Below are 27,204 nucleotides of genomic sequence, written 5' to 3'. Positions count from 1 at the left end.
GCCTTTGGTAGCCTATTTCACTTCCAGTCTGAGGGAAAATCCCCAGGTTCTGATGGAATGGAAATGGAAGTTTATTCAAAGGGGAAAAAATATACACTTGCAAATAGTATTTTAAATCAGGGAATGGCTGTCCACTTGGAAGGATGTGGTAGTAAATGTGATTCTTCCAGTTACCTCTTACAGACCCATCTCCATTCTTAACTGTGACTATAAGCTGTTCATAGTCATTATAGCAGGGAGAATGTTTGTCTTTCTCCCATCTCATCTATTTAGACCAATGTGGTTTTATTCCCAGCTGTACAACATTAGATAATCTTTTGAAAACTTCTTCCAAATTGGACCTACCTAATACAATGAAATCCGAGCACATGATAATAAGTTTTGATGCTGAGAAAGCATCTGACCATGTAGATTGGACTATATTTATTTCTAGCTTTAGGACATACAGTTTTCCCAGCCAAGTATACTAACTTTATTAGGTCCCTTTACCTTGGCACCCAGGCAAGGTTAAACATAAGGGGTAAACTCTCAACTACTTTTGAACTGTTTACAGGAAATAAGCAGAATGTCCCCTCTCCTCACTGCTCTTTGATTTATACTAAGAACCTTTACTGATTCACACTGAGGTATTCATAACTAGAAGCGTTCGCAATTTCAGAAGAATACCATAAATTATCTTTTTATACAAATGCTTGCAAATCGTATGAACCCAGAAAGGGCTCTTCAGATTTGTCTCCCAGCGACTGCTGCATCTTTGGAATAGACTTGTCAATTCATGTAAAGCTGAGCACCTCTAGGACACTGTTCAAAAGGAACCCGGATGAGTAGATGGGGCACTGTAAATTCTTACCAGGGATAATGCCCACAATCCTTCTGGCCATTGGCAGTCATTACTAAATACAATCCTGGGTATTGGCTAGACTATCACTGGCATTACATTGGGATGAAATGGCTAGGCTTGAAATGACCTCCAGGTATATAGCCTAGTAACCTCCTATGATATCAGCATCATGCTCAAGCTGTCTGATCTCACTTTCAGCACTACCCTGGAGATGGGGGATAATGGAGGGAAGGCATACAAGAAGAGGACTGTCCATATGAAGAAGAAGGCATCCACTCTCAATGATTCTGTCCCTGTCTGATGGGTTCTGGAGCAGAACCTTTTAACAGTCTCTTCACAGGAAAGGCAAAAATATACTGGTACTGGTGTTTCCCCATTGGTGGGTGAGGTCCAGGATTTTTTCTCATCCAGGATTTTTTCTCTCTCTCTCTGCCAGTTGGGTCTCAGCATATAGGGTTTTGGTATCAAGGCCTCTGGACCTGGACACATAGGCACGAACTCTAACCAGTTCTCTGGGATTTCCTTTCATACAACTACCAAGGAAATATCATCCTCTCCCTCAATTACCAGCACTCAGGAGTCAGAGGTTGAGGCCTGCAAAAAGGCTTCGGACCAGATTGACAACAGTTTGGTACTTGCTGCTGTGGTGTGGCCTCCAGCCTTGGTGGCCTCCCAAAGGGTCATGCCACAGAGCTAGGGCCTAGTAGTAGTCAAACCGGAGGGTTGCAAAGGTGCCTCACCTGAGTCATTGACAAAAGATCTGGTCATGGACACAGAAAACTCTCCAATATCCAAGAATTTTGCCTTCTTCAGTTTCTTATCTTTACATTTTTTTATGTTTTTTAGGAAGGAAATTGGCCGACACTGATGAGGTGGGTGCGTGGTGGCAGTTATGAGGACTCCATGTGGACTGCAAGGACTTCAGCCATATATTTTAAGGCTTTGGAACAAAACCTAGTACAATACTGGCAACCAGAAACATCATACTCCGGTCCCAAGCAAAATAAACAATATGTATGGAAATCCTTATGCCAGATTTGTTTCCCACACTTTAATCAATTATTTACTTTTGTGAAACTTCTTCAACAGGGTTCTTATCCGAATGTAGACTAAACAGAAGTCTAGAAAAATGAGCTGACCAATGGACTGCAAGCATTAGAAACATGGAGCAGGTCCTCCAACTGTACAGCTAGGAAGAACTGAAGATGGCGCCATCGTATACTGGTCTTATACAGGAAGTCCACGCACTGGTCCTCGAACATGTGTCAGATGGGGATAATGCAGATTCTGGGAATCAGGCTGGTCATGCGCTTTTGCATAGCAGGAAGACCAAAGGATTACTAATGTATCACTGACTATGAAGAACATGACTATTTATCAGGACACACTGCAGACCTCTCTCTATATAACCAGTTTCTTAGAGACGCCTTCATCTGGATCTATGTCTATCCTTTTCAGCCAAGAATGATCCGAACACTATTTTAACCTTCTACTCCTTCAAAGAATAAATGTTTCCTCAAAGACGGAGTTAGAGGAAGTAAATCTTCATCAATAAATAAGTAAAAAATGTTGGTATGATAGATTTGTATCCCAATGTTTCCCGGTCTCCAGAACAAACCTCAGCTATATGTCAAACAAGGTAGCACTCTTGCCACCTTCAAGGCAAACCTACATAACTGAAGAGGAAGTCTAAAATTCTACCCAAATCTAGCTTGCAATGCCCTCCTTAAGAGTGGAGGAAACTTCTGAATATGGGTTATAGGCCAGGCTTGTAAAGGTCTGCACAATGATACTCGCTAGTGCTTTCCTACGAATTAGCATTTCCAGTTTAAAAGGCACAAATTCATGAACATATTTAGGACTAACCTTTATGGCAACTTTGGAAGAAACACTGGAGACAGATTTTCAGGCTGTAAATACAAAAAACTAACATACACTTACACAGATGGAAGGAAGTGGGTATTAAGTCTTCAGCAGATTCAGGTACTTTCAAGGTTAATCCTTCCTTTCCTTCTTTTACTACTGCACACCTCTCGGGGCTAGTTATATCATCTGCTGATACATTTTTGGGTAAGATTAAGAAAATTATATCTGATTTTATATGGCAGGGGGTTTGAAACTTTCTGGCTCTACCACTCATATAAGAAATCCTCAGGGTTCCTAATCTCAAGTTGCATGTTACAAGCTTCTAAAAGGACTATCTATCTGGAAAATGATAGTGATATCTCAAATAAGTGTACTTGGGAATTTTTTTTCTGCTCTTGTAGCCAAGAACACTACTCAATAATATAATTTTCCTTCAGTATTTGAAATAGTGAAAACTACATGAAAGTCATTTTCAATAACCGGTACATTGTCACTGCAGAATGTCTTGTCACTGCTGGTGTCACATCATAACTGAGGATGCTTTTCTAAAATAATGAAAAGGAAACAGGTTTTTGTAAACATCTTTCTAAACAAGACTTTAAAAAGTGACATGGGTACATACTACAGTAAGAAAACAAATCATAATATTTTGATTATTATTTTCAAGCAGTACACATGTTTTTAAACAATTTTCGTTCACTCCAACATTACATAAAATACTGAATTACTGCCCTCCCTTAAATTTTCCTCTCCTTTAAGAACATTACTTTAAAAGTATTGCTTCCACAAATTCCATTTACTCTTCTTTTTATCTCCTTTACAATATTCAACACTTCAGTTAATGCTGGTGTAGATTTTGATTTCCATTTTCTAGCACTTGCTTGTTTGACAGCCAATAGCATTATGTTGATTAAAGTCTTACTATGGCTAGGTAGGCAATTAAGATTGTATACCTCAGCTCAAAAGAAGAATTTCCTTAGTTACAATCAGTTGTTCCCCAATATTTTTAGAATTCCTTATACAGCCTCTACCTCCAGCACTTGCTATCTATCTGAGGAAAAATTCTCTGAAGTCTTTTTTTTTATAGCCAAAACAAAGAAAAAAGGAAGACAATTGCTTTTGTGCAAAGGTTTAAGGTTTTGGGCAGTAGCTAATCAGTGGTGGTAGTAAAATTCCAACGGGTGTATTTAAGACTATTTTTGAAGTTAGGAAGGCTTTTACAGACATTAATGATAGCATAGTTAATAGTAGAGTATCTAAAATATTTATACTAATAAAGAAGATTTACTACTCTGGTTCAGTTAGGTATTAAACAGCAAAAGTAAAACTGTAACAATACACTGAATTATCCATCAGATTTACAAACTGTTGGGTAAGTGTGTATATAAACTAAACAACCATAGGATTTTATATAGGATTTTCTGGGAAAAGAATCTAACCATTTCCCTCGATAGGATCAAATGGTCGCAGTTACTTTGCACCCCAATGCAGGCGACCAGATCTAGGAGGTAAAGGTTTTTGGATGGCATTAACAATTTAAATATTTTTATATCCACATCTGCACAGACAGAATTACCCTGATCTTCTTTCTGTGCTGGATGTGTGCCAAAATGGAAGGGGGAAATTGGATGCATGTATTTGGGGGGGGGGGGGCGTTCCAATTTGGCCAAACTGAAAGAAATCTTCTATTAAGACTTCTGGATCTGCATTTTGTTAATGTGAAGCTGACTCAATAATTAACACCTTTATTATATTATTACTTAAGACTTGGTCAAACATACATTGACGTAAAAAACAGATTAATATGTTTCCAGTTACAAACATTATATATCACATATATTGTGTTTTTTACAACTATCATCAATTCAACATTACATAAATTGTTCAATTCTTGGTTTCCCTTAAATCTCATTCTTCCTCCAAATCATTATTCTGCAAGTATTGTTCCCACAGTTTCCACTTTTTCCTATGTAATTTGCTCCTACATTTTTCTAAAGATCTTACTTCTAGTTCTGTTACCTCTGTTACAATATTCAATACTTCAGATACAGTTGGTTTAGACTTTGATTTCCATTTTCAAGTAACTGCTTTCTTTGGACATCACCAGAATTAAACTTAGCAAGGCATTACTATGTCTAGGCAATTTAGATCTTGTATCCCAGCTCAAAAAGAAAAAGAAAAAAATAGAAAAAATAATCTGCTTAGTTACACCCATTTACTCACTCAATATTTCTGACAAAGTATTCTGTATGGAATTTTTGAAGTCTGCCAACTCACTACACTCTCAAAATATGTTCCCAGTTTATCTTTCTTGCCCACCATATCTCCAACACTTGCCATCTACCTGGCAAAAAATCCTTTGGAGTCTGCCTAGGGTATAAAAATACCTATGAAACCACTTCACGCAAGAATCCTAAATTTTTTAGAATTTGTTGCATACTTGTGAGCCATATACAAGTCCTCCTATTGTTTCCTTGTGAATTACTTATTCAGTCTCTCGTCACAATGTTTCCTACCATTGTTTCCTTGTGAACTGCTTATCCAGTCTCTCTTCACAATCTTTTATAATATCCTCTAACTGATTCTTGCAGTTAGTTATTGTGCAATATTTTATATGCCCTACTAATTATCTCTATTTTTAACAGCATCTTCTGTTCTAGATTCAACTAAACACTCTACCAGAGCAGATCTTTCCCTTAGGATTCCCCTATCTCTTTCTGTTTGCATATATTCTGATATCAATCCCTGACAGGGAAGGCAGTCTCGAGCCTGCAGTACAAAATGTCTTCTTGATCTCTCTCCATTCTATTACTTTTCCCTCCGTAGTTATTACCTCCCAATACTCTGGTTTCATTGCCAGTTTTCTCCAATAAATTCCAGCCACCTCTTGCCTATTCTCTGTACCCCTAATTGCAAACAACCTGATCATAAAAATCTCCTTTCTTCAATCTCGTGTTGGCTTAGTTCTTAAAATACCTTCTGCAACTTTATAAATATAATATCATGTTTGGCTATTAATATTCTCCTTAAGGATCTGCATCACTATTTCTTGAATTATGTAAAAGACGTAGGGTCACAAGCTGATAACAAAAAGCAATTGAAAATAAACAGTAACAGCAAAATGGAGTCAGACAAATTCCATCTCAACTTCATCTCAAACCCAAAAGATTTCCTCCAGACTAATATGAAACTTGGAAATAACTGCTAATCAGATCTAAATAGAAGACAAGCTGAGTCTAAACTCAAAGATTTCAGCTACATAAAACAAGACTAAAGGAATAGTGCCTGCTGCACACATCCCTTTATAGGTTCATAGGTGTTTATTAGGCTAATGACCACAAGGGCCTTTTTAAGCCTAGCAATGCATCCCAAATTTCTGACAAGTTCTGATACCACTGATAAGTGTAAGCATGGGCATGGGAGATGAACCATTTACAGGTTACCTGTGTCCATTAGAGACATAGATGCCAAACCAGGGATGAATTTCCCGTCTCCCATCGAATTGTCCAAGTTGTAACTGAATTGGGTCAGGGAGTCTTTAGAATGGGTAATTCTGATGTTGTTTGTTTTGTGGATATGTAGAAGGTCCACCAGAGTGGGGTCTGACAATGCCCTGTATGTCAGGCATAGATCTCCCCTCAAAAGTTTGTAGGAGACAGAATACAGGGATAGGGCCTTGAGGCAGTCTGCACAGGACATATTACTTGCACTCTGTATTCTTTTACTGAGGAACCTCTGCGGACGTTCCAGTTGTTGGATATGCCTGATTAGGTACATAGGTACATACCAAAGAGGCCACTGTACTTAATGATAGGTCTGATGAATGCCGAATATAGTGGAACAATGACTTCCTTGGACTTAGATGCCATACCTTTGTTTTTAAGTTGCGCAACATAGAATGATTTCCTCACCACTGTAAACACATGATGATCAAAGGCTAGACTATCTGTGTGTGTCCCCAAGCCCCTGACTACGGGGTCAACTCTAAGGGGTGTGTGGTCAATATGACAGTTACCAGGGATGGAGGACTTCACAAAGGATACTATTATGCACTTCTTGGCATTTAGTTTTCATCCATGGTTCTGACACCAGCTGTCTGTCTGTGTCGCCCCCTTCTGGAAAACATCTGTGTCAGGGTGAGATTCAATGACAGCTCCTAATTCGAAACCACGGATGTTGGCCTTGACTTCTGAGAAATAAATTCCAAAAGGGAGCGGTCCAAGGACTGACTCCACTTGTGACTGGCCTCTTTGTAGAGGTGGACACCCCAGTTCAAACTTCCTGTTTTTGAGCATTTGGCTATCCACCGGGTGACATATGAATTTGTACCTAATCTCTTGAGTTTGTCAACAATGCCCGAGTAGGGTATTGTGTCAAATGCCTTGGCCAGGTCAAGGTAGACAGTGTGAACGGTTTTGCCCTCATTGATTGCTTTGGTGACCTTCTAAAAGAAGTCCATCAGGTTCAGTAGGCACAATCTATCCTTGAAACCAAACTGTGTTGGGTCCAGTGTCTGGAGGTTTACAATATCTCTATTGATCATTGCCATGATAATTCTTTCCATGGTTTTACATACAAGACTACTGAGATTTATGGGTCTGTAGTTTTGAGGGACTGTAGATGGCCCACCTTTGTGCAGAGGGATGACTACTGCCTTTCTCCATTCATGTGGCACCAAGCCTGATCTGAGGCTACAGCTAAATAGCAATTCCAGAAGCCATGATAGGTCATGTTTCATGCTATTTAAATGGCATCCTGGGATATTGTATGGGCCCACTGATGCAGTGTCTTGGTCTTAGAGAGAGCATTAAGGAACCTCAAATCAGGAAATCCTAAACCATTTTGTTCTATTGGAAGGATCAACTCCTAACTATTTTGTTCTATTGGAAGGATCAACTCCTCTCACTTGACTCTTGCCCTTTTCCCCTCCTAGATAAAAACCTTCAACTCTTTATTAATTACTATCCACAACTTCTCATCTGGCAGATAAAAATATGCCTGACCTATGTATAAAACAAAATGGACTAAAACATTTTTACTGCTTGTATCTTGCTATCTATATCCATAGACAAGAGTTTCCAATTTCGCAGTTTTTGTATTATCTTGTTTAGTCTCTTCCCACATATCCTTAGCCGCCATAACAGAATCCTTTTTAACCCATACTCCTAAATACTTTATTTTTTCAAGTCCCCATAAATATGGCTATTGTTGAACCAATTCTTGTGTGGGCATATAGTTTACAGCTACAGCCTTTGTTTTGTCTGCATTAATTTTATATCCTGAAAAAAACTTGTAACTGTCTTGGAATGTTCCACAACACTTCAAATATTCATTTCTGGCTTTATCAGGAACAAAGTAATATTGTCTGCAAATAAAGCCAACTTTTCCAGATTACAATACCAAATTATATCATTGAATTTCTGAGTCCCTTATTTTCTTTGCCAATGGTTCTAAATACAACACAAACAACAAAGGGGGAAGAGGACACCTGATTCCTCTGTTCATACACAACTTATCAGACAGGAACCATCCCATTTTGATTTTTGCCTACATTCCCTCATATATCCTTATAATTAACATTATTATTCATCAGGGAATGCAAATGCTACCACTGTCCTACTCAAAAAATCCTAGCTTACTCTGATGAATGCTTTATCTGCATCAATAGTTTTTTGTCCTTTTCTATCACTATTGGAGCTCCTCTAGCAATTAGTATAACTACTCCTCTTTTCCTTTGTCCCACGATACTCTGCTGAATATCCATCCTGAAACCCTTTCACCAAATTCACACGCTTAGTTTTTTTCAAACGTGTTTCCTGTGGCATTGCTATGTGCGTTCCACATTTCTTAATATAATTCAATACTCTTTCCTTTCGGTCTGTATCTGTGAGACCTTTCACATTCCAAGACAATATGGAAAGTCTCACCATTATGATGACAGACTATTATTCCTACCTATTACATATAGCAGCTTTTTAGGCATCTGTTTTCATCTTTTGTGATACATGCACCCACTAATGTTCAGCAGTTTGATCTTTTATGCAGTTATTGTCCTCTCCATTTGAACCTATGTCAGATTTTACAAGATGTTTGTTTTAATGAAAACCCCAAAAAACAAACACACACCAAAAACTATTGACTTAATACAAACACACAAAAATATGTGTAGCTACAAATAATGAAGTTTAGCCCTCTTAATAAAAACAATTATCTCAAATAAATGGCTGCACACACAGGTGTTGTCTGACCTAAAGTTAAAAGTTATCCATGCTAAAATGCATGTTACTGCTTGTGCTCCTATTTACACTAATTGTTGCCTCTTCTTGTTTTAGCTTTATTCCCCTCCCAGAAGTGAAAAACAACTCGCATGTTTTTTATTGCCTTGTAATCAGCTTGTCTCAGTGGTAACATAAGAAAAAAATGCAGCCCTCTACTGCAGGCATCTAAGGTCATGCTGAACATTTACTGCTGAAGGAAAAAGTTTATTACATTCAGTGTTCTCTTATTTACTTGTTTCTACTTAAAACTTGTTATTAGATTAAGCCAAGGGTCTTAAACCAGACATTCACCTATGGAAAAGTAAGAGAAAACATTTCAGCTCTACATATATTACGGTGTGTACTTTTACACCTGATGCTCCACCTCAACATCACAAGATTATAACTTATTAGCTTAAACATGTTTTTGTCCAGCCTTTTTTTTCCTCTTTTTGCATTGAAATGCCTGCATTTCTTAATACTAAAAAAGAAAGAAAGCAAAAAGGGCATATGTTTACTTTAGTAACTCCATCACACACAATATCTGAAAATAATTTACTATACAACACAGAATTTATAACATGAAAAGTTTAAAAAAATACGGTTAAGAATAGAAATGACTTTAGTTATAGTCGCCATCTTCCTTCATATCCACTCCCCCTCAGTGTCCTTCCAAACATTAATAACATGAAGTGGGGCAAAAGCCTTTTCAGTCCTTCACCACTTTAACAAAGTCAACAAAAGTCAATTATTTCTTTTTCTTGTACAGATATATTTCACAATTGAGACTGATGCTTTGCAATCTCACATTTATTCACTAATTTCCACGTTGTTGGCCTTCTTCTTGTTCATCTACAGCTCCCAACTCCAGACGGTTCAATTCCAAAGTACTCACATTTCTTCTAGTCTACTCCTATGCTTTACCCTTCTCCCAAGCATTTTCCTTTGGGACACTAAAATATTTCACTGGCAAAATCTCTCTATGAGCTTTATTATCAGGAGGAGTTCCATTCTGCTTGATGGCTCACTTTTTTTTTTTGAACAAACTTTTGTATTTTCTACGCAGCCTGTTCTGCATCAAACATTACTTTGATCCTCAAGGAAAAATATTCTGAACACAACTGGATACAGCAGCGTGAATCTCTCAGCTGCTTTCTGACATCCCCTGACTGCCAGAATAAATGTGCCTCTCTTCTTTCTAGTGTACACTGAATAATCATTTTCCACAAACACTCTAGTGTCTCTCAACTTTTAATACTTTGCTCTTCTGCCACAGTTTTGCCAGATAAAACTCCTTCTGCTTGTAGGATTGCACCTTTACTAATACAGGTCTTAGCTGCTTTTTCATTGCCAGGTTTGGAGCATACACATGATGTGCCCTTTCAATTAACAAATCATGTAGTGGAATACTAGTCCAGGTGCTTATTTTTGCCATCATAAAATTAGTACAGTCTGTTCCTTCCAGTTTTTCTGGTGCAACAGAAGATTTCATGTTTTCCCTGTGTGCTCTCTATCCTCTAATGCTACCTTTTTTGAAATACCTTTTCTTGAACAGTCTCGTACTCAGCCTGCCTTTTTCATTTTGACTTCTGCTTTTTGCAGTTTTATCACCTCACCTGAAGATCTGTTTAAACCTTCTTCCATTTTCCAGCCTTTTATTTCAGTTGATATACTCCTTCAGTGTTTCATTTATTTTAAACACCACTGAGCACATTTGACCTATTTTTCCTCTAGATTACTAGAGGCCATGTCTTGCATCAAAGCTGGAGCTTGAACTTCTTTTTGTGGCAGGATTCTTCCCAGACAATGTTTTCTCTTCACCTTTTCTAGTTCATTCAGGCTCTCTTAGTTTCGTCTTTGTTGGCATCCTGGCAGTGTACTTATTAATCAGTAACTGAATTTAACAGAAGTGGCACAGCTCCTGGCCCTTATCTCTCAGTTTTTTTGTCACTGGGAGAGCTGAAGTTAAGCTGTTGATGGCCCACTGCTATATTTTCATTGCTTCTTGACAGTTGGAAACAAGTATTTAATAATGAGGTCTCCCGGTCTTTTGATAAACCAGAAAACAGCCATGCTGCCCAATGAGACAGAGACAGAAATGACTCCCTGAGGTAAGAAGTACTGAAAGACAGACATGGTGAAGACAGCCGTTTTAATTTCTAAAGTTTATGTGAAGATGAGTCTCCTTGAACCCGTGGTGGTGGTGCTGCGGTAGCGTTGTCACCTCACAGTAAGACGCTGTCCGGTTCGATTCTCAGCTAGAGCGCCTTCTGCGTGGAGACATGCGTGAATGGGTGTACCTTCGTTGAAGGTTGTGCGTCAGGCCTGGCAAGCCGGTACGTAAAAATCAACTGCCAATCATTAGTGGACCGGAGTTCCGCTGTGGCGACCCCTAACCGGGAAAAATCCGAAAGACACAAACAAATGTGAAGATGAGTCTCCTGAGCTAGCCAGGTACCCAGAAAATTTTACCTAATAAAAACTGTCCACCATCCTAGAGCAGACACATCCATGGTGGGGCTGGAGGTGCCTGATGCTGAAAGGGAGAGTTGTCCAATTGTAGTCTGTGTGCAAGCTGCCATTTTACATGTCAAACAAGGCAGAGGGCTGTAACATTGAAAACATGTTTGCCAAAACCAGTCTTATAATAAAACCAAATGAACTGATCATACCATTGTTCAAGCTTGGATATACTCTATCTACATATACTGTGCATTTATGATGCATAACTGTTGCTGTACGCCTTCAATATATGCAAGTTTACTGTGAATGCAATATCACACTGACACCTCTTTGGGATTTAATTTGCTTAGCAAAGCTAATTTTGGAACAAACTTTAACTGAATTTTAGTCTACACATATCTGCATAAGACAAATGGAATACTGCCTTACTAAATGTTCTTAACAGTTTCCACATTCCAATAAAATTGATTTAACCCCCAATGATCAAGAAAAAAAAATTACCTCCATTACTCCTATGTAATATAAAAATGGTGTTACTCTCAACCCCTTCACCATTATATCAGATAAATGATATGGATAGAGCATAAGATGTTCTCTGCTGTATTTTAGCAGCTCTTCATAATACTTCCGTTCATCTTTCCTTACATACCGCACTAGAAGAAAAGAAAAAAAAAAGAAAGATTACCATTGACACTCGAGCTTAAACATTTGTTCTATTTGTTAAATCTGCTCATAACTACTTATCCCTACTTTTTAAAACTGTTCTTTTACGTCTACCGTGTAACTTATTACAAGTGTCTACTGAAACTTTGAGAACAGTGACTGCAATAATCAGAACTCCAAGTGCTAATTCGGGGAGTTTAATTCAAACATTGTGGTATTTCTGATTATTCCCCCTAATCTAAGGTACAGTGATCTCAGAGTCAGCATATACAAGCAGCAAGGGGCACAATCGTCAGGTCACATGCTGTCAGCAGCTGAGGGGATGACAAGCCCCACACTCCTGGAAAAATATCTGAAAGGCACAAATGGTAATTTCAAGATTTTCTGCTCTTCTGTTTACTTCTACTTTTCACTGGTATTTGCAGCACCATGCTGCACATTTGTAATAGAAGCCTTTTATAACAAAATCAAATATTTCCATGTAACAAAGCTGCAGCACACAAGTTTAACAACAAAATAAATAAATCCAGCTTTGACCCAGACATACTTACATAAACCTAAGACAAAAGTTCCAGGAATACATGCAGAAGAGTTCACTATCTGCTCAGAAAATCTGGCAGTACATTATGTGGGAGGAAAGTCTATTTACTTTTCAAAGCACTGTGCCAAGGCATCTAATACATCATAATGTGGAGTATGCAGCATTAATAATCTCACTTAACTGACATAGGTTTCATTCTAGCAGTCATATGTTCTGCCTTCAGTTTTGACATCATCCTATTGCGCTAGTAGTAGAAGTGGTAAATGGATCCTGGGTTCACTGCTTCCTAGTGCATAAGCAATAATTTAAAATGCCAGAGGTACTGCCAATTTTCGGCAGTCAGGAATCAGACAACATAACATTTAGAGAGATTTTTTCAGTCCTAGGCTCAAAGGAATGAAACACCCAAAATCAACCTCCTGCACGTGGACAATTGCACGACTCCAAAAAGCAAATCAGATCCAAAAAACAAGTTGAGCCAGCAAACTGTGACCTGGAAATAACATTTATTAAGTATAATAGCATAAAAACAAATAACCAGACTGGTTTCGGCTGGTAAAAAAACACAGCCTTCATCAGTGTAAACCAGAAGAGTCAAATGCTACAGTTTAAATACATACAAGTGCAACTCCAATGGCTCATTTTCAAAATTGCTCATTAAGGCCAGGTGGGAACAATCCACCTAGTTTTACAATCCATTTCTTTTCTTTAGAATCTAAAATAGAATGCCATCCAGTTTTGCTGGATTTATTGCCCTTGACCATATCAATAATCATGAAAGTGAATTTTGCAGTTTTGTGTGCCAGACAGTGTTTATACAAAGCATTATTAGCTTTTTTTATTTTTAATGTTACTTACATGTTCAGAAATTCTAAGCCTGAGAGGACGAGAAGTTTGTCCAATGTAAAAGGACCCGCAGGTGCATGTTGCCAAATAGACTAACCAGTCGCTGCTGCAATTAGCAAAAAATTGGATGTCATAGACCATGGCACAATTTCTACTCGTAAATTGTTTAGACTTGGTGACTTTATCACAATTGGTACAGTGGCCACATGGGAAGCAGCCAATCAAAGGTTCACCAGTCAATGTGGTTTGTTGCAAGTGAGTATGACCAGTGTCATGTGTATGCTTGTAATGACTGAAGCAAGATGCCAAGTTCTTACCTTTGCGAAATGAAAAAAGGCATCTGTCTAGTATTATATTAGCTAATTCTTGATCACATCGTAATATGTTCCAGTGTCTATGTATAATGTTGATTAATAAATCAGAGTTTCTGGCATAAGTGGTTACAAACCTGATAGGTTGTGGTTCATCCCTGTTCTGTGGTTTGTAGGTTAACAAGTCCTCCCTGTGTAGTGTGCTGGCCAGTTGCTGGCTTGCAGAACATGTCCCATCTGGTATCCCCTGGATCTGAATCTGTTGGTCAGGTCCCGTCTGTGTTCCTGAAAAGAAGCTTCGTCTGGCACACAAAACTTCAAAATTCACTTTCATGATTATTGATATGGTCAAGGGCAATAAATCCAACAAAACCGGATGGCATTCGAGTTTAGATTCTAAAGAAAAGAAATGGATTGTAAAACTAGGTGGATTGTTCCCACCTGGCTTTAATGAGCAATTTTGAAAATGAGCCAATGGAGTTGCACTTGTATGTATTTAAACTGTAGCATTTGACTCTTCTGGTTTACACTGATGAAGGCTGTGTTTTTTTACCAGCCGAAACCGGTCTGGTTATTTGTTTTTATGCTATTATAATTAATAAATGTTATTTCCAGGTCAGTTTGCTGGCTCAACTTGTTTTTTTGGATCAAAGGAATGAAACCAAAAAATATCTTGCTAGTGCATAAGGAAATGCATTTTTAAGATGAAAACACTGAAATTGTAACACAGTTCGAATGCATTACCCCTAAATGCAGTCATATACTCAGTAGTAATCACATTTTATACATGAGACAAATTTTACATGCAAGATTTACTATAACCCAAAGCTTTTATGAAAACAATAACTGCATATACTTTAAATGCCATTTCTCTACAGTTCTTTTGCCTCTGCAAACCTCAAGCAAAAAACATCTCCAAAAATGAAGCCTGGGGTACAGATGCATTTTAAGTTATACTCTTTATAAATCATCTTTGTATGCATTACTTAAACCACTCCTGAACTCTCACACCACAGCACTGTAATATCAAACACCATCTTTGAAGCTTGCTATTTTGCCCACTGGATCTGACCAAACACTCAAACTCCATTTATGAAGCTTGACATTTTGTCCATTGGCTCTGAATGCAATCCCAAACTCCATCTAAGAAGCTTGCCATTTTGCCCAATGGCTCTATGCTAAGGAATTATGATCTGCAATGAGTGTGAACATTTTGTCACATAAGTAGGTCTGGAGGTTCTGGAGAAAACCCAGTATACCCAAACATTCCTTCTCCACAGCTGGATACTATTCTTTTCTTGGCTGAAGCCTGATTACATCCCCTAGTCAGTGGCTTGAAGCATCTAGGCGTGTTATAAAGTCCAGTATACAAACTGGAGTAGAAAAGCACAGTTTTGTACCTACCATAAATGTAGATGTTCGAGTGCTCATACAGCTGCAGTCATAACAGATGGGGATATCCTGCCGTCAGGCGGGTCCTCGGTCAGCCGAATTCCAAAGTCTAGGTCCGGCGTCGGTTGTCGTCACTTCTTCCCCGACGTCAGTGCAGCAGGGGTATAAAAGAACCAGCCGATGCCATCTTCTTCAGTTTTTCTTGCCCCAGATGTCAGGTGCCCCCAGAAGGAAGGCAAAACATAAACTTATGTAGTCATGCAATATAGAATAATCAAAAAACAGTAGTTTGCAAGCAAATACACCATAAAAGAAAACCCCAAATAGGTTGTATGAGAAGGTGTTTGTCATAATGCCTGTCCTAAGAAGGGATGGAGGGAGGGAAACCTGGACTGCAGCTGTATGAGCACTCGAACATCTACATTTATGGTAGGTACAAAACTGTACTATGTTCATCGTGCATACAGCTGCAGTCATAACAGATGGGTAGAATCCCAAAGCTAAGTAGGGGTGGCAGGCATTAAGTGGAATTAGGAGGAGCAAGGATGCCCTGCAAGACAGCTGTGGCAAATCCCGCTCTAGATTTTGAGTGAAGTGGAAGGTGATAGTGTTTGGAGAAAGTGTGCACTGAACTCAAGTGGCTGCTTCCAAAATGTCCTTGATAGAAACCCCCCTGAGGAAAGCTGCAGAGGTAGCTGTGGCCCTTGTGGAGTGGGACCTGATGCTTGAAGGCACAGCTTTTCCATGAAATGAGTAACAAAAGCGTATGCAGTGGGCTATCCATTTTGAGATTGTCTGTTTGGAGATAGCCTTTCCTTGAGCACCTGTAGCACAGCACACAAAGAGTTGCTCGGATTTCCTGAATGGCTTTGTCCTGTCCAAATAATAACGTAGTTGTCTGTGAATGTCCAAGGAATGCAGTAGTCTTTCCCCTTTGTTTTGTGGGTTAGGGTAAAAGGTAGGTAAGTGGATAGTCTGATTCAAGGCTACACTGGATATTACCTTTGGCATAAAGGTAGGGTTGGTTTGTAAGGAAACTCTGTCCTGATGGAAAATGATGAAAGGTTGCACAGCCATGAGGGCCTGTAGTTCAGAAACCCTGCGTGCTGAGGTGATAGCCAGAAGGAAGGCTGTTTTCCATGACAAATATTGTAGTTCTGTTGAAGCAGCTGGCTCAAATGGAGGAAGGGTCAGTTTTTCCAATATGAAGTTGAGGTCCCAAGCAGGGACTGGTGGTTTCCTTGGGGGTTTTATATTCTTAGCCCCTCTGAGGAACTGTCTTAAGAGAGGATGAGAGAATAAAGGAGGATCTGTGTTGTATTGTGCAGAAATGGCTGAAGCATGGATTTTGATGGAGGAGAAGGAAAGTCCACTGTTTAACATCTCAGCTAGGTACTGTAATATTTGAGGTATATTCATTACCCAAGGATTCTGGTCCTTTTTCTGATTCCAGGCACAAAACCGCTTCCATTTAGCGGAGTAGGCTTTTCTAGTAGAAGGTCTTCTGGCCTCCAAGATGACATTCTGCACCTCCTTGGAGAGGAGGGTCTGTTGTGAAATCAAGGGATTCTCCATGCGGCTAGATTTAGGGTTTTGAGCTGGCTGTGAAGAGTTTTGAAGTTGTGTTGGGTCAACAGAAGAGGCACTAGAGGTAGGATCCATGGTGGGGAATGCGTCAGGCTCTTCAGGAGTGGATACCAGTGTTGTCTTGGCCAGTCTGGAGCAATGAGAATCAGTTTCGGCCTCTCTGCTCTGGCTTTTAATAGAACTTTGGGCAGCAGAGGGAAGAGGCGGAAAGGCATAGACTGTCAATGTTGTCCAGTTGAAGGAGAGTGCATCCACTTTCCAGGCCTGCGGATGATAGGTCCTTGAGAAAAATTTTTTCAGTTGGTAATTTCTGTGGGTAGCAAAGAGATCTATGTCTGGCTGCCCCCATGCCTGAGTTATCTTTGCGAAAACCGGAGGATGCAACTTCCATTCGTGTGGATCTGTCATATTTCTGCTTAGGCTGTCTGCTAGTGTATTTTCCTTCCTGGCAGGAATTGTGCCTGAAGTTGGATTTGCAATTCCAAAGCTGTGTTCCAAAGGGTCATTGCTAGTTTGCACAGGGGGTATGAATGAGGTTCCCCCCTGTTTGTTTATGTACCACATCATTATGGTGTTGTCTGTCCTTATCAATAGCTGGCCTGGATGCAGCAGGTCTTTGAAGGCCATAATAGCATTTTGCACTGCTAGCATTTCCTTTTGGTTGATGTGTAGGTGCTTCTCTTTTTGGGACCATTTTCCCTGAATGCACTGATCTTTCATGTGTGCCCCCCAGGCGTAGTCCGAGGTGTCTGTTGTGATGATTTGATTTGCTTGAGGTATGCAGAAAGGGAGACCTTTGTTTCTTTGGCATGCTTGAGCCCACCACAGAAATTCCTTTTGAAGACATGGAATGAGTGGTATAATTGTTTCCAAACTGTGGCTGTGTTGAGACCATAAGTTTTTTAGGTACCATTGAAGTTTCCTCATATGCAACTTTGCACATGGGATCAGCAGAATGCAAGATGCCATGAATCCCAGAGCCTGCATGACTTTCCTTGCAGTCAGCCTGGTGAAGGTTGTCATTTTGCTGAAGTATTGAGATAGTTGCCCTTGTTTGTCTGGCGTGAGGTAGGCCATCTGGGTGTTTGTATTCAAGCTGGCACCCAGAAATCAGCAGAATGCAAGATGCCATGAATCCCAGAGCCTGCAGGACTTTCCTTGCAGTCAGCCTGGTGAAGGTTGCCATTTTGCTGAAGTATTGAGATAGTTGCCCTTGTTTGTCTGGCGTGAGGTAGGCCATCTGGGTGTTTGTATTCAAGCTGGGACCCAGGAAAATTATTGTTTGAGAGGGTAAAATTATTGTTTGAGAGGGTATTAGCTTTGATTTCTTTTTGTTGACTGTGTATCCCAGAAAGTTCAACAGTCTTATTACAAACGCCAGGTGTTTCAGAAGTATGTCCTTGCTGTCCGCTTGGATCAGGCAGTCATCCAGATATGGGTATATTTGTATTCCTTGAAGTCTGCAGAAGGCAATTACTGATGCCAGGCATTTCGTAAACACTCTGGGTGCAGTAGATAAGCCAAAGGGCAATGCAGAGAATTGATAATGGGTTGAACCTGCAAGAAATCGGAGGTATCTTCTGCAATCTTGTCTGATAGGGACATGCAGGTATGCCTCCTTGAGGTCCAATGTTACCAGCCAAGACTCCTTGCCCAGCATGGGAAGAAGCTGCTGTAATGTGAGCATCTTGAATTTTCGTACCTGTAAATATGTGTTTAGGATGGATAGATCTAAAATAGGTCTCCAATCTTTGTCTTTCCTTGGTACCAGGAATAGTCTGGAATAAAACCCTTGACCTTGTTCTTTTGCAGGCACCTCCTGAATAGCTTTCATGTCCATGAGAGCTGAAATTTGTTTTTGTGCCTCTGCCCTTTGATTTTGTGGCAGGTTTGGCATGCCTCTCATTTTTGGAAGGGTGTGAAAGTGGAATCTGATGTCCAGGATCCATTTGTCTTTTGTGACAATATGCCAATTTTTTTGAGAATAATGCCAGTTTTCCGCCTAAAGGTGCTGCCATTAAAGCTTTGCTTGGCAGGTAAAGGGGAAAGTCATTGTGTCTGCTTTCTAAATGACTGTGATCCATCTTCTCCACCTCTTGGGGTTGGTGCTTGCCATTGCCTGGCTCTGAATGATCCTTGAGATTGCCCTCTAGCTCTCGGGCGCCTGTATCTGCCTCTTTGTGGTCTGTCCGTGGCTGGAAAGGACCAATTTTTTGAAGGCCAATTTCTGCTGAAACGTGGAGGTTGTACCTGCAGGAAATCTTTCACTGTTTGCATTGATCTCGCCTTTTCCTCCATTTTCTTTAGTACCTCCTCAGCATTAACACCAAACAATACATCTTTTTGAAGAGGTACATCTAGTAATTTAGCTTTGACAAGATCTGGTAGGGCTTGTTCTTTGAGCCAAGCATGTCTACGTATGACAGACCCTGTAACAGCAGCTCTACATGAGGCCTCTAAAGCATCAAAACCACACTGCAAGGTATGTTTACCCACTTGCTCTGCACTATGCAACAAATCCTGCAACTCTTTTAAATCTGGTTGCTCAGGTTGTGTCATTTTACTTTTCAACTCAGATAATAAAAACTGTTGATACTTTAACATATGGAACTGACAGTTTAATGCCCTCATGGTTAAAGTGGCCGAGGTATACACTTTTTTCCCCCACCTTTCTAAAGCTCTGGAATCTCTCTCTGAAGGTAATGGGGTTTTAGCTGTAGAGGCCTTAATTCCCTTGGGACCCTGTGAAATAGTTTCTGGGTCAGCAGTATGGCTTTTGTATAGGAACTGGTGTGAATCCGGAACCCGGTAATACCTGTCTGGCTTAACAGGAGCTGGAAGTAAAGAATCTGGGTTGAGGCTGGCTTCTGTGTACACATCATCTAATATATCTAAGACAGGAGGGATAGCCAGAGGCCTATGCTGGGGGAGCAAGAGAAAATCCCTGAGCCTTTTCTTGGAATCTGAGTAATCTTGGCCTTCCCAGTGAAAGTGTTCCCTCAAAGTATGTAGGGTTTCCCCAAAGGAGTAGTCCTCAGGGGGGGAGACATAGGGAATAGACTCCTCTGCATCAGATTCTTCAAAAGGGGAATATGTATATTCCTGGTCCTCAGAATGTTCAGAAGTAATAGAGGCTTGATCTGAGGAAGGGTAATCTTCCTCTAATCTGGGCCTTTTGTCCAAGGGGGGTTGAGAACCCCTGATAAGAGTAATCAAATCCTCAGCCATTTTGAGCATCTGTTTTTTAGGCATGGGGCCCTGAGAGGGGGTCTGTGATCCTTGTTTTTTAGTTTTCATGGCTGATTTAGATTTTGTGAAAGCCTTAATAGAGAAGGAGGAAGGCCTGAAGACACCTGGAGAAATGGCAGGCCTGTCTAAACTCTGGGTTTCCACGCCAAAAGTGGCGTCGGTATCTGTAGTCGGAATGGGGGCCGAGGAGCCTGCGACCTCGGGCACAGGTGTCAGTAGAAGTCGCGGACCTCGTATGTCGGTCCTTATCCTTGCGCCTTTTACTCAAAACTGGAGTCGGAGTATCCGACATAATATAATTAAATTTTTTACCAAAATAGTGATGGGCGAACTCCGCCCGATGCTTAATAGTGCGTTTGTTGAATCTTGCACAAAAACGGCAGGCCGAGACGTCGTGGTCTGGGCCTAAGCAAGGAATACAAAAAGAGTGGAAATCCTTATGCGGTATTTGCTTCCCACATGAAATGCAATTATTAACTTTGTCTGACATCGGTCTGAGGCAAGAAAAGTTTCCCCAACGGGGTACTTAGCTTTCAAGAAGACTTCGGCTGAAATATTTTCGTAAATCTCAGGAGCTGGCCGACCGGCAATTGCGAACTGCTTCTGCTTCGGGCACCGCGCGGCAAGAAAGACAGAAGAAGATGGCGTCGGCTGGTTCTTTTATACCCCTGCCGCATTAACGTCAGGGAAGAAGCGACGACAACCGACGCCGGACCTAGACTTTGGAATTCGGCCGACCGAGGACCCGCCTGACGGCAGGATAACCCCATCTGTTATGACTGCAGCTGTATGCACGATGAACATCTACAGGGAGTCCACTCAAGACCTTGACTTTTTGCAATGCCTGTTCAATAGCTGAAGTCCAGATTTCTTTTAGAAAATGTCCATAAGAGGAACAGTACTATAGTGAGGGAAAGATTTTCTATAATTTCTTGCTGTCTAAATGTATAAGCTCACATTTATTTTTTTGGTAAAAGAGGCAAACAATGCCAGGATACCTTTCAGTTTGGCCAAGCTTTGTCACTATGTGCCTCATAACAAAGTTACTCCTGACATTCCTACCTAAGATTTATTTGGGTTAACAAGTCAACCCAGCCCTTTTTAAACTACTTAGCATCTCTCCAACATACTGTATATGTTCTTGCTAGGACCAACTGAAAGTTGCAATAACAGACTGCATTTGCTTTTATGTAACTATTTCATTTCTTACAGTCGACACAAAACTTGGAGCTCCCATCCTTTTTGGCAATAAGGGGGCTGGGGCTGATGAATTCCTGGACTATGTTTAGATTCCACATCTCCTGTAGTTCCTACCACGTGGCATATTTGACTTGATTAGGCATCCTGTATGGAGACGTGATTGGCCACTGGGCTCCTATGTCCATACGGCACACGTTTGGCAAGGGTACACCCTAATTTAGCAGTGAACAAATCCCCAAGTTTTTGCAATACTGCTCAAATTTTCAGAACCTGTGAAGGGAATGGATGCTATGAAAGCCAATCTCATAAGTGTCAGTCCAAGCCTCACTGATGAGCTCTACTACAAGATCCCCAATCTGAGTCCTCTTGCAACCCACTGCTGTTTTAAATCATAGGGTCTCTTGTCCTATATGGGCTTCATAATACTAACAGGGCAGAGTTTGTTTCTGTTGCAACATGACAACTCCACTACATGACTGCCTACCTTTTTTATAACAGTGAAAGGACCCATTCAATGCTGCCTGAAGCTTATTCTGCTTAACAGGAATAAACATAATTACATTTTTTCCAGTTGTATACTATTCTGATTCTCACTGTCCTGTCATACCATATCTTTTGCTGCTCTTATGCTTCTGCAAGGTGTTCCTCAGCTAACTCCATGAGCTACTTAATTTCGGTCCTTGACTAACACATACTTTGCAGACTCATTACGAGAATCAGGATTGCTGTTTCACTGATCATAAATTAACTTCTGCAGCTTCTTTTCCTTATACCCACAAAGTACAAAAGCTTATGGATCTGTGGGGCACTGCCATGTACACAAACAGGAAACAGGTTAAGTACGAGTTCCACTCCTGCTTCAACTGGTCTGCAAATGCTTTAAGCATGAACTTAACAGTATAGTTAAGCCTCTTCACCAAATCACTTGTTTAAGGATGACAGAGGATAATCTTCAGTTTGTTGGGTTTTTTTTAACTGTTTTAAGCCTACAGTGCTTATTTGCAATGGTGATGGACAGGTTGACAGATGAGATCAGTCAGGAGTCCCCATGGACCAAGTTTGCAGATGATTGCAAATTAGGAGCTATCAACGAATCCGTCCATAACACAAACATTTTACAAGAGGGTCTAACACAGACAGACGTCTAGTGCCAAATTCATGGATTAAAACTCAATGCCAAGAAATAAGAAGTTATGTACCTACCATAACGTTCCATGTTAGTTGTCTTCTCTCGCCTTCTTTCTTGCTGGATGGGTTCGGAGCCGATCCGCGGCTCCGACTCGGCACTTGCTAAGCTCAAGAGCTAATTTTACCAGCTCGAGGCAACCCTATATCCCATTATGCAAGGCGGAGACTACCCAGATCTCGTTTGGTAGCTAAGGAAATAGTAATATATTCTTCCAACTGTAGAGGAGGAGGAAGAAAAAGTAACAATACTAAATAGCATCATAATCCTCTAGAAAGGATCAACCTAATCTAGTGACACTAGAAGCTGAATAGCTAGAAAAAGAATAAAACCTCTTAATAGAAGAGGCATAATCTTCTCGGTCTGACCAGGCTAGGGGGATGGAGGGCGGGACGCAAGAAAGAAGGCGAGAGAAGACAACTAACATGGAACGTTATGGAAGGTACATAACTTCTTAATGTTAAGTTGTCAATCTCGCCTTCATTCTTGCTGGATGGGACCGCGTCCCTAGCACCTCTATCCTGGGTGGCTCAATGGAACAGACTCTTGAGAACGGTGGAACCAAAATTCGTTCTGTCTCTGGAGGCCAAGTCTAATTTGTAATGTGAAACAAAGGTATGAGGAGAGGCCCATGTGGCTGCTGCACAAATAGTGTCTATTGGAAGTCTAGCTTGAAAAGCTGTCGATGTAGCTAGAGCTCTGGTAGAATGGGCTTTTGGCTTAGAAATCAACTCTTTGCCTCTGAGCTGATAAATGTAAGTGATCACAGAAGACAGCCATCTAGATAAAGTCACCTTGGAAACTGGAAGGCCTTTCCTGTTCTCTCCATAGGATAGAAACAGTTGATCAGATTTCCTAAAAAGTTTAGTTTTGTCCAGATAATATCTGAGCTGGTGGTGAACATCAAGACAATGTAACTTTTGCTCCGCTCAATCAGAATAATTCGGGAAAAACACTGGAAGATCAATGGATTGATTTAGGTTCGTCTGCAATGCCACTTTTGGTAAGAAAGACGGATTAGTCCTTAGAGATACCCTATCTTTGTGGAATATTAAATAGGGAGGACGAATGCAGAGAGCATGAAGCTCAGATACTCTCCTGGCAGAAGTAATGGCGACTAGAAAAAGTGTCTTCCAAGAAAGAAATTTCAAAGAACAGGCAGCTGCAGGTTCGAAAGGGGGAAGAATCAAGGATGTTAAAATTAAATTTAGATCCCACTGTGGTGGGGGGTCTCTAATCGGAGGTTTAAGTAAAAAGATACCTCGAAGGAATGCCTTGCAAAGTTTATGTGACATAATGTTGTGGTCCAAAAGGCCTATATGAAAATTCGAAATGGCTGCCAGCTGAACTTTTACTGTGGAGGAAGAGGATCCTGAATGAAAAATCTCAGCTAGGAAGTCCAAGACCGAATGAATCGGAGCAGTATAGGGGTCTATGTTCCTAACTTTTGCCCAGAAGGAGAAACGTCGCCATTTACTAGTGTAAATCTTTCTGGTAGAAGATTTTAGGGAAGCTACTATATCATCCCGGACGGGATTAGAAATCATAGGAAGCCTGGCTAAGGCTGGAAGTGGAGCAACCAAGCAGTGAGGTTGAGAGAAGGTATGGATTGGTGCAGCTGCCCCGACTGGTGGGTCAGAAGATCTGGAACCGGGTCCAGATGCCATGGCTGTACCAAGAGATAACGATGTAGGAACGGAAACCATATATGTCGAGGCCAATAAGGGGCAATGAGAATCAACTTGGCTCTCAAGGCGGTTGCTTTCTGAATTAGTTGAGGTATCAGCGGAAAGGGGGGAAAGGCATAAAGAAGACCCCGGGGCCAATCTTGGGTTAGAGCGTCTCTGGGGGGATGGCCCGGAAGGGGGAAGAGAGAGAAGAAGTCTGGGCATTTGCTGTTTTGAGGTGTAGCAAAAAGGTCGCAGCAAGGAAGGCCCCACTTCTGAAAACTCTCTTCCGTCACTGATTGTTTGAGAGACCACTCATGAGGCATGAGAATAGCTCTGCTCAATCTGTCCGCTATGATGTTGGATTTCCCGGGGATATGCGTTGCTATCAGAAACCGCTGAGAAGAGATTGCCCATTGCCAAAGTCTGAGAGCCTCTCGACACAGTGGATAGGACTTGGTTCCACCCTGTTTGTTGATATACCACACTACGGACATATTGTCCGTTTGGACTGCAATAGTTCCCAGGGGAAGAGAGTCGTTGAGGGCTTGCAACGTTAAAAGCACCGCTCTCATCTCCAGGACATTTATATGCAGATGGTATTCGAAAGGTTGCCAAGTGCCATGGACCATTCTGCCCTGATAATGCCCCCCCCACCCGATCAGGGAGGCGTCCGATGTAACCGTGGCAACCGGGGCAGGAGGAACAAAGGGTCTGCCCTGATGGACTTGAGGGGACGATATCCACCAGGTCAGATGCCTTTTTCAAGTTGGAGTTACTATGATCTTGTGATGCATGGGAAGTTGTTGAAAAGACCATTGGGCGAATAGCATCCATTGTAGAAGACGCATGTAAAAGCGGGCAAAGGGAAGAAGTGTTATGGCGGCCGCCATAAGACCCAATACTTTCAGAGCAAATCTGGTCTGAATTTTGTTGCTGAGAAGAATCACCTGGACGTGACTTTGAATGTCCAAGATCCTTGGTCTGTTAACTTTGCTGAAAGTTGTACGGTGTCCAATTTTGCACCTATAAAAGTAATAGATTGACAAGGCGACAAGGCAGATTTTTCGAAATTTATAGAAATCCCTAGCCCTCTGCAAATGTGAATGGTGTAATCTCTGGCCTGGAGAAGTTGATGCCTGGTGGTGGCAGTGTGGAGCCAGTCGTCTAGATATGGAAACACCTGGAATCCTTGACGTCTCAGGTGAGCCGTAACCGCTGCCATACATTTGGTGAACACTCTGGGGGCTGTAGTGAGTCCAAAGGGCAGGGCTCTGAATTGGAAGTGACTGGTCCCCAGCCGAAAGTGGAGAAATCTTCTGGAGCATCTGTGAATTTTTATGTGATAGTACGCATCCTGAAGATCTATCGAGCACATCCAATTGTCCTTGCCCAGAAAGGGTAGAATGGACTGAAGCGTGACCATCCGGAATCTTGATTTCTTTACAAACTTGTTTAGTTTGCTCAGATCTAATATTGGTCTCCAGTCCCCTGTCTTTTTTGGAACTAAAAAGAACCTTGAGTAGATTCCGGATCCTATTTGGTCCATTGGGACTGGCTGGATGGCTCTTTTTGCTAGCAGTTTTGATATTTCTAGTACTGCTAGTTCCCTTAGACCGGGTGGAACGTCTGGAAGAGTTCCCTTTTGCTGAATTGGGGTTTGAATAAAGGGAATTTTGTAACCCTCGGATATAATCGAATGTACCCATTTGTCTTGAGAAAGGGAAAGCCAGGCTATTGGGTACAGCAATAATCTTCCCCAGACTGCCTCTGAAGGTGGACAATCGGGCAACATCTCAGGGATGCTGGAAGGGTTTGTCAGAAAGAGGCTCCCTGCTACCCTGATTCTGCGGACCCCCTCTGCCCCTAGGGCGGCGTCTATTATTGTTACCCCCTCTGCCTCTGGGGGTAAACTGACTTCGTGCATCAGGCGTGACTCCTTGAGATTTGCGGAACCACATTTTTCCTCCCTTCTGTCCTTTGGGGTAAGGTCTTGAAGGGGTGGAGAAACGGACTCCTACGGCAGAAAGAGTCTTGCCATCTTGTTCGCATCTAGTCAAAGTGTCTTTCACTTGAGGACCGAACAAGGTCGAACCATCAAAAGGGGAGTTTGTGAAGGACGCCTTGAAGGGGTCTGCAAAATTACAAAGCCGCATCCAGGACTGACTCCTTAAAGCCACTGCTGTGCCTGCGGCCCTACTCGCTCCATCGGCTGCATAAGAAATGAGCCGCATAGAGGAGTTAACAATGGAGTTAAGGATTCCTAGCTGTGAGCTAATCTTATCCTGAGACCCAGCAGCTGACGGATCCTGTAAAACTTCTCCCAACTCTTTAAGAACATCTCTTTGAAGGCGGGTGAAGTGGCACAAGTAGTTCAGCGATCTCATGGCAAAAGTCGCTGAAGAAAAAATCCGCTTGCCGTACCTGTCCATAGTCCTAGAATCCTTGTTAGGAGGATGGACAGGTACTGAAAGATCAGCTAGTTCCTTCTTGGTGGCAGCAGCCACCACCATGGCATCAACTGGGACACCCTTTGTCAAATATTGTCTATCTGGTGGGGCCGTAATAAATTTTGAAGGCCTCCTAGGAATAGGTTCCACCGAATCCGGAGCCATCCACGCCTTCCGAGCCACTACATCCATAAGAGGGTCGAAAGGCGGAGACACCCAGGAGGTGGAGGGTCGAGATCCGAATGCCTCCAGGTATACTGACTCGTCCTCGGAAGGATTAAGGGAGGGCCAGTTCCCCCTCTGCTTAAGGAGTTCAAGGATGTCTGAGAAAGAGACATCCGCAGAGGAGGACCTTGGGGATCCCTCCGACTCATCCAGGTTAGTATCAGATGTAATAGACTCGGGGGAGTCTAGATGTTTCCTCTTACATGTCCTCTTACACAGAGGTTCACCTGACGGATCAGGAGAAGCCTCGGAAGAGGAAGATATTCCCAATGGGGAAACCTGAGGCAATGGATCTCTGGGTCCGGGAGCAAGAGAGTGGGAAGAGACGTCAGCAGGCACTGTAGTGGGAGGAGCTGATGGAACTGTCCGTTGACTAAGCCCAGGGGCTAGTACACTCCTCATCACCTCAAAGGCTTCCCCGTCAGAGAGACCAGAAGGTTCCCACTCCAAAGAGATAGGA

At 41.5% G+C, this 27,204-nt stretch overlaps 1 protein-coding gene across 1 annotated transcript in view; it reads right to left on the bottom strand.

Moving 5' to 3' along the window:
- FAM91A1 (family with sequence similarity 91 member A1) overlaps positions 1-27,204 on the bottom strand; it is a 1,899,235-nt gene that overhangs the window by 1,825,807 nt on the left and 46,224 nt on the right. Inside the window, exon 3 of the mRNA XM_044066590.1 lies at positions 11,929-12,080. Within this exon, the coding sequence (XP_043922525.1) occupies positions 11,929-12,080 (152 nt within the window). The remainder of the gene's footprint in view (positions 1-11,928; positions 12,081-27,204) is intronic.

Source organism: Protopterus annectens, chromosome 3.part1 (assembly GCF_019279795.1).
Source record: "Protopterus annectens isolate FY-2018-M chromosome 3.part1, PAN1.0, whole genome shotgun sequence".
In the NCBI taxonomy this organism is placed as follows: Eukaryota; Metazoa; Chordata; order Ceratodontiformes; family Protopteridae; genus Protopterus; species Protopterus annectens.
This window is presented reverse-complemented; position numbering and strand designations above follow the sequence as displayed.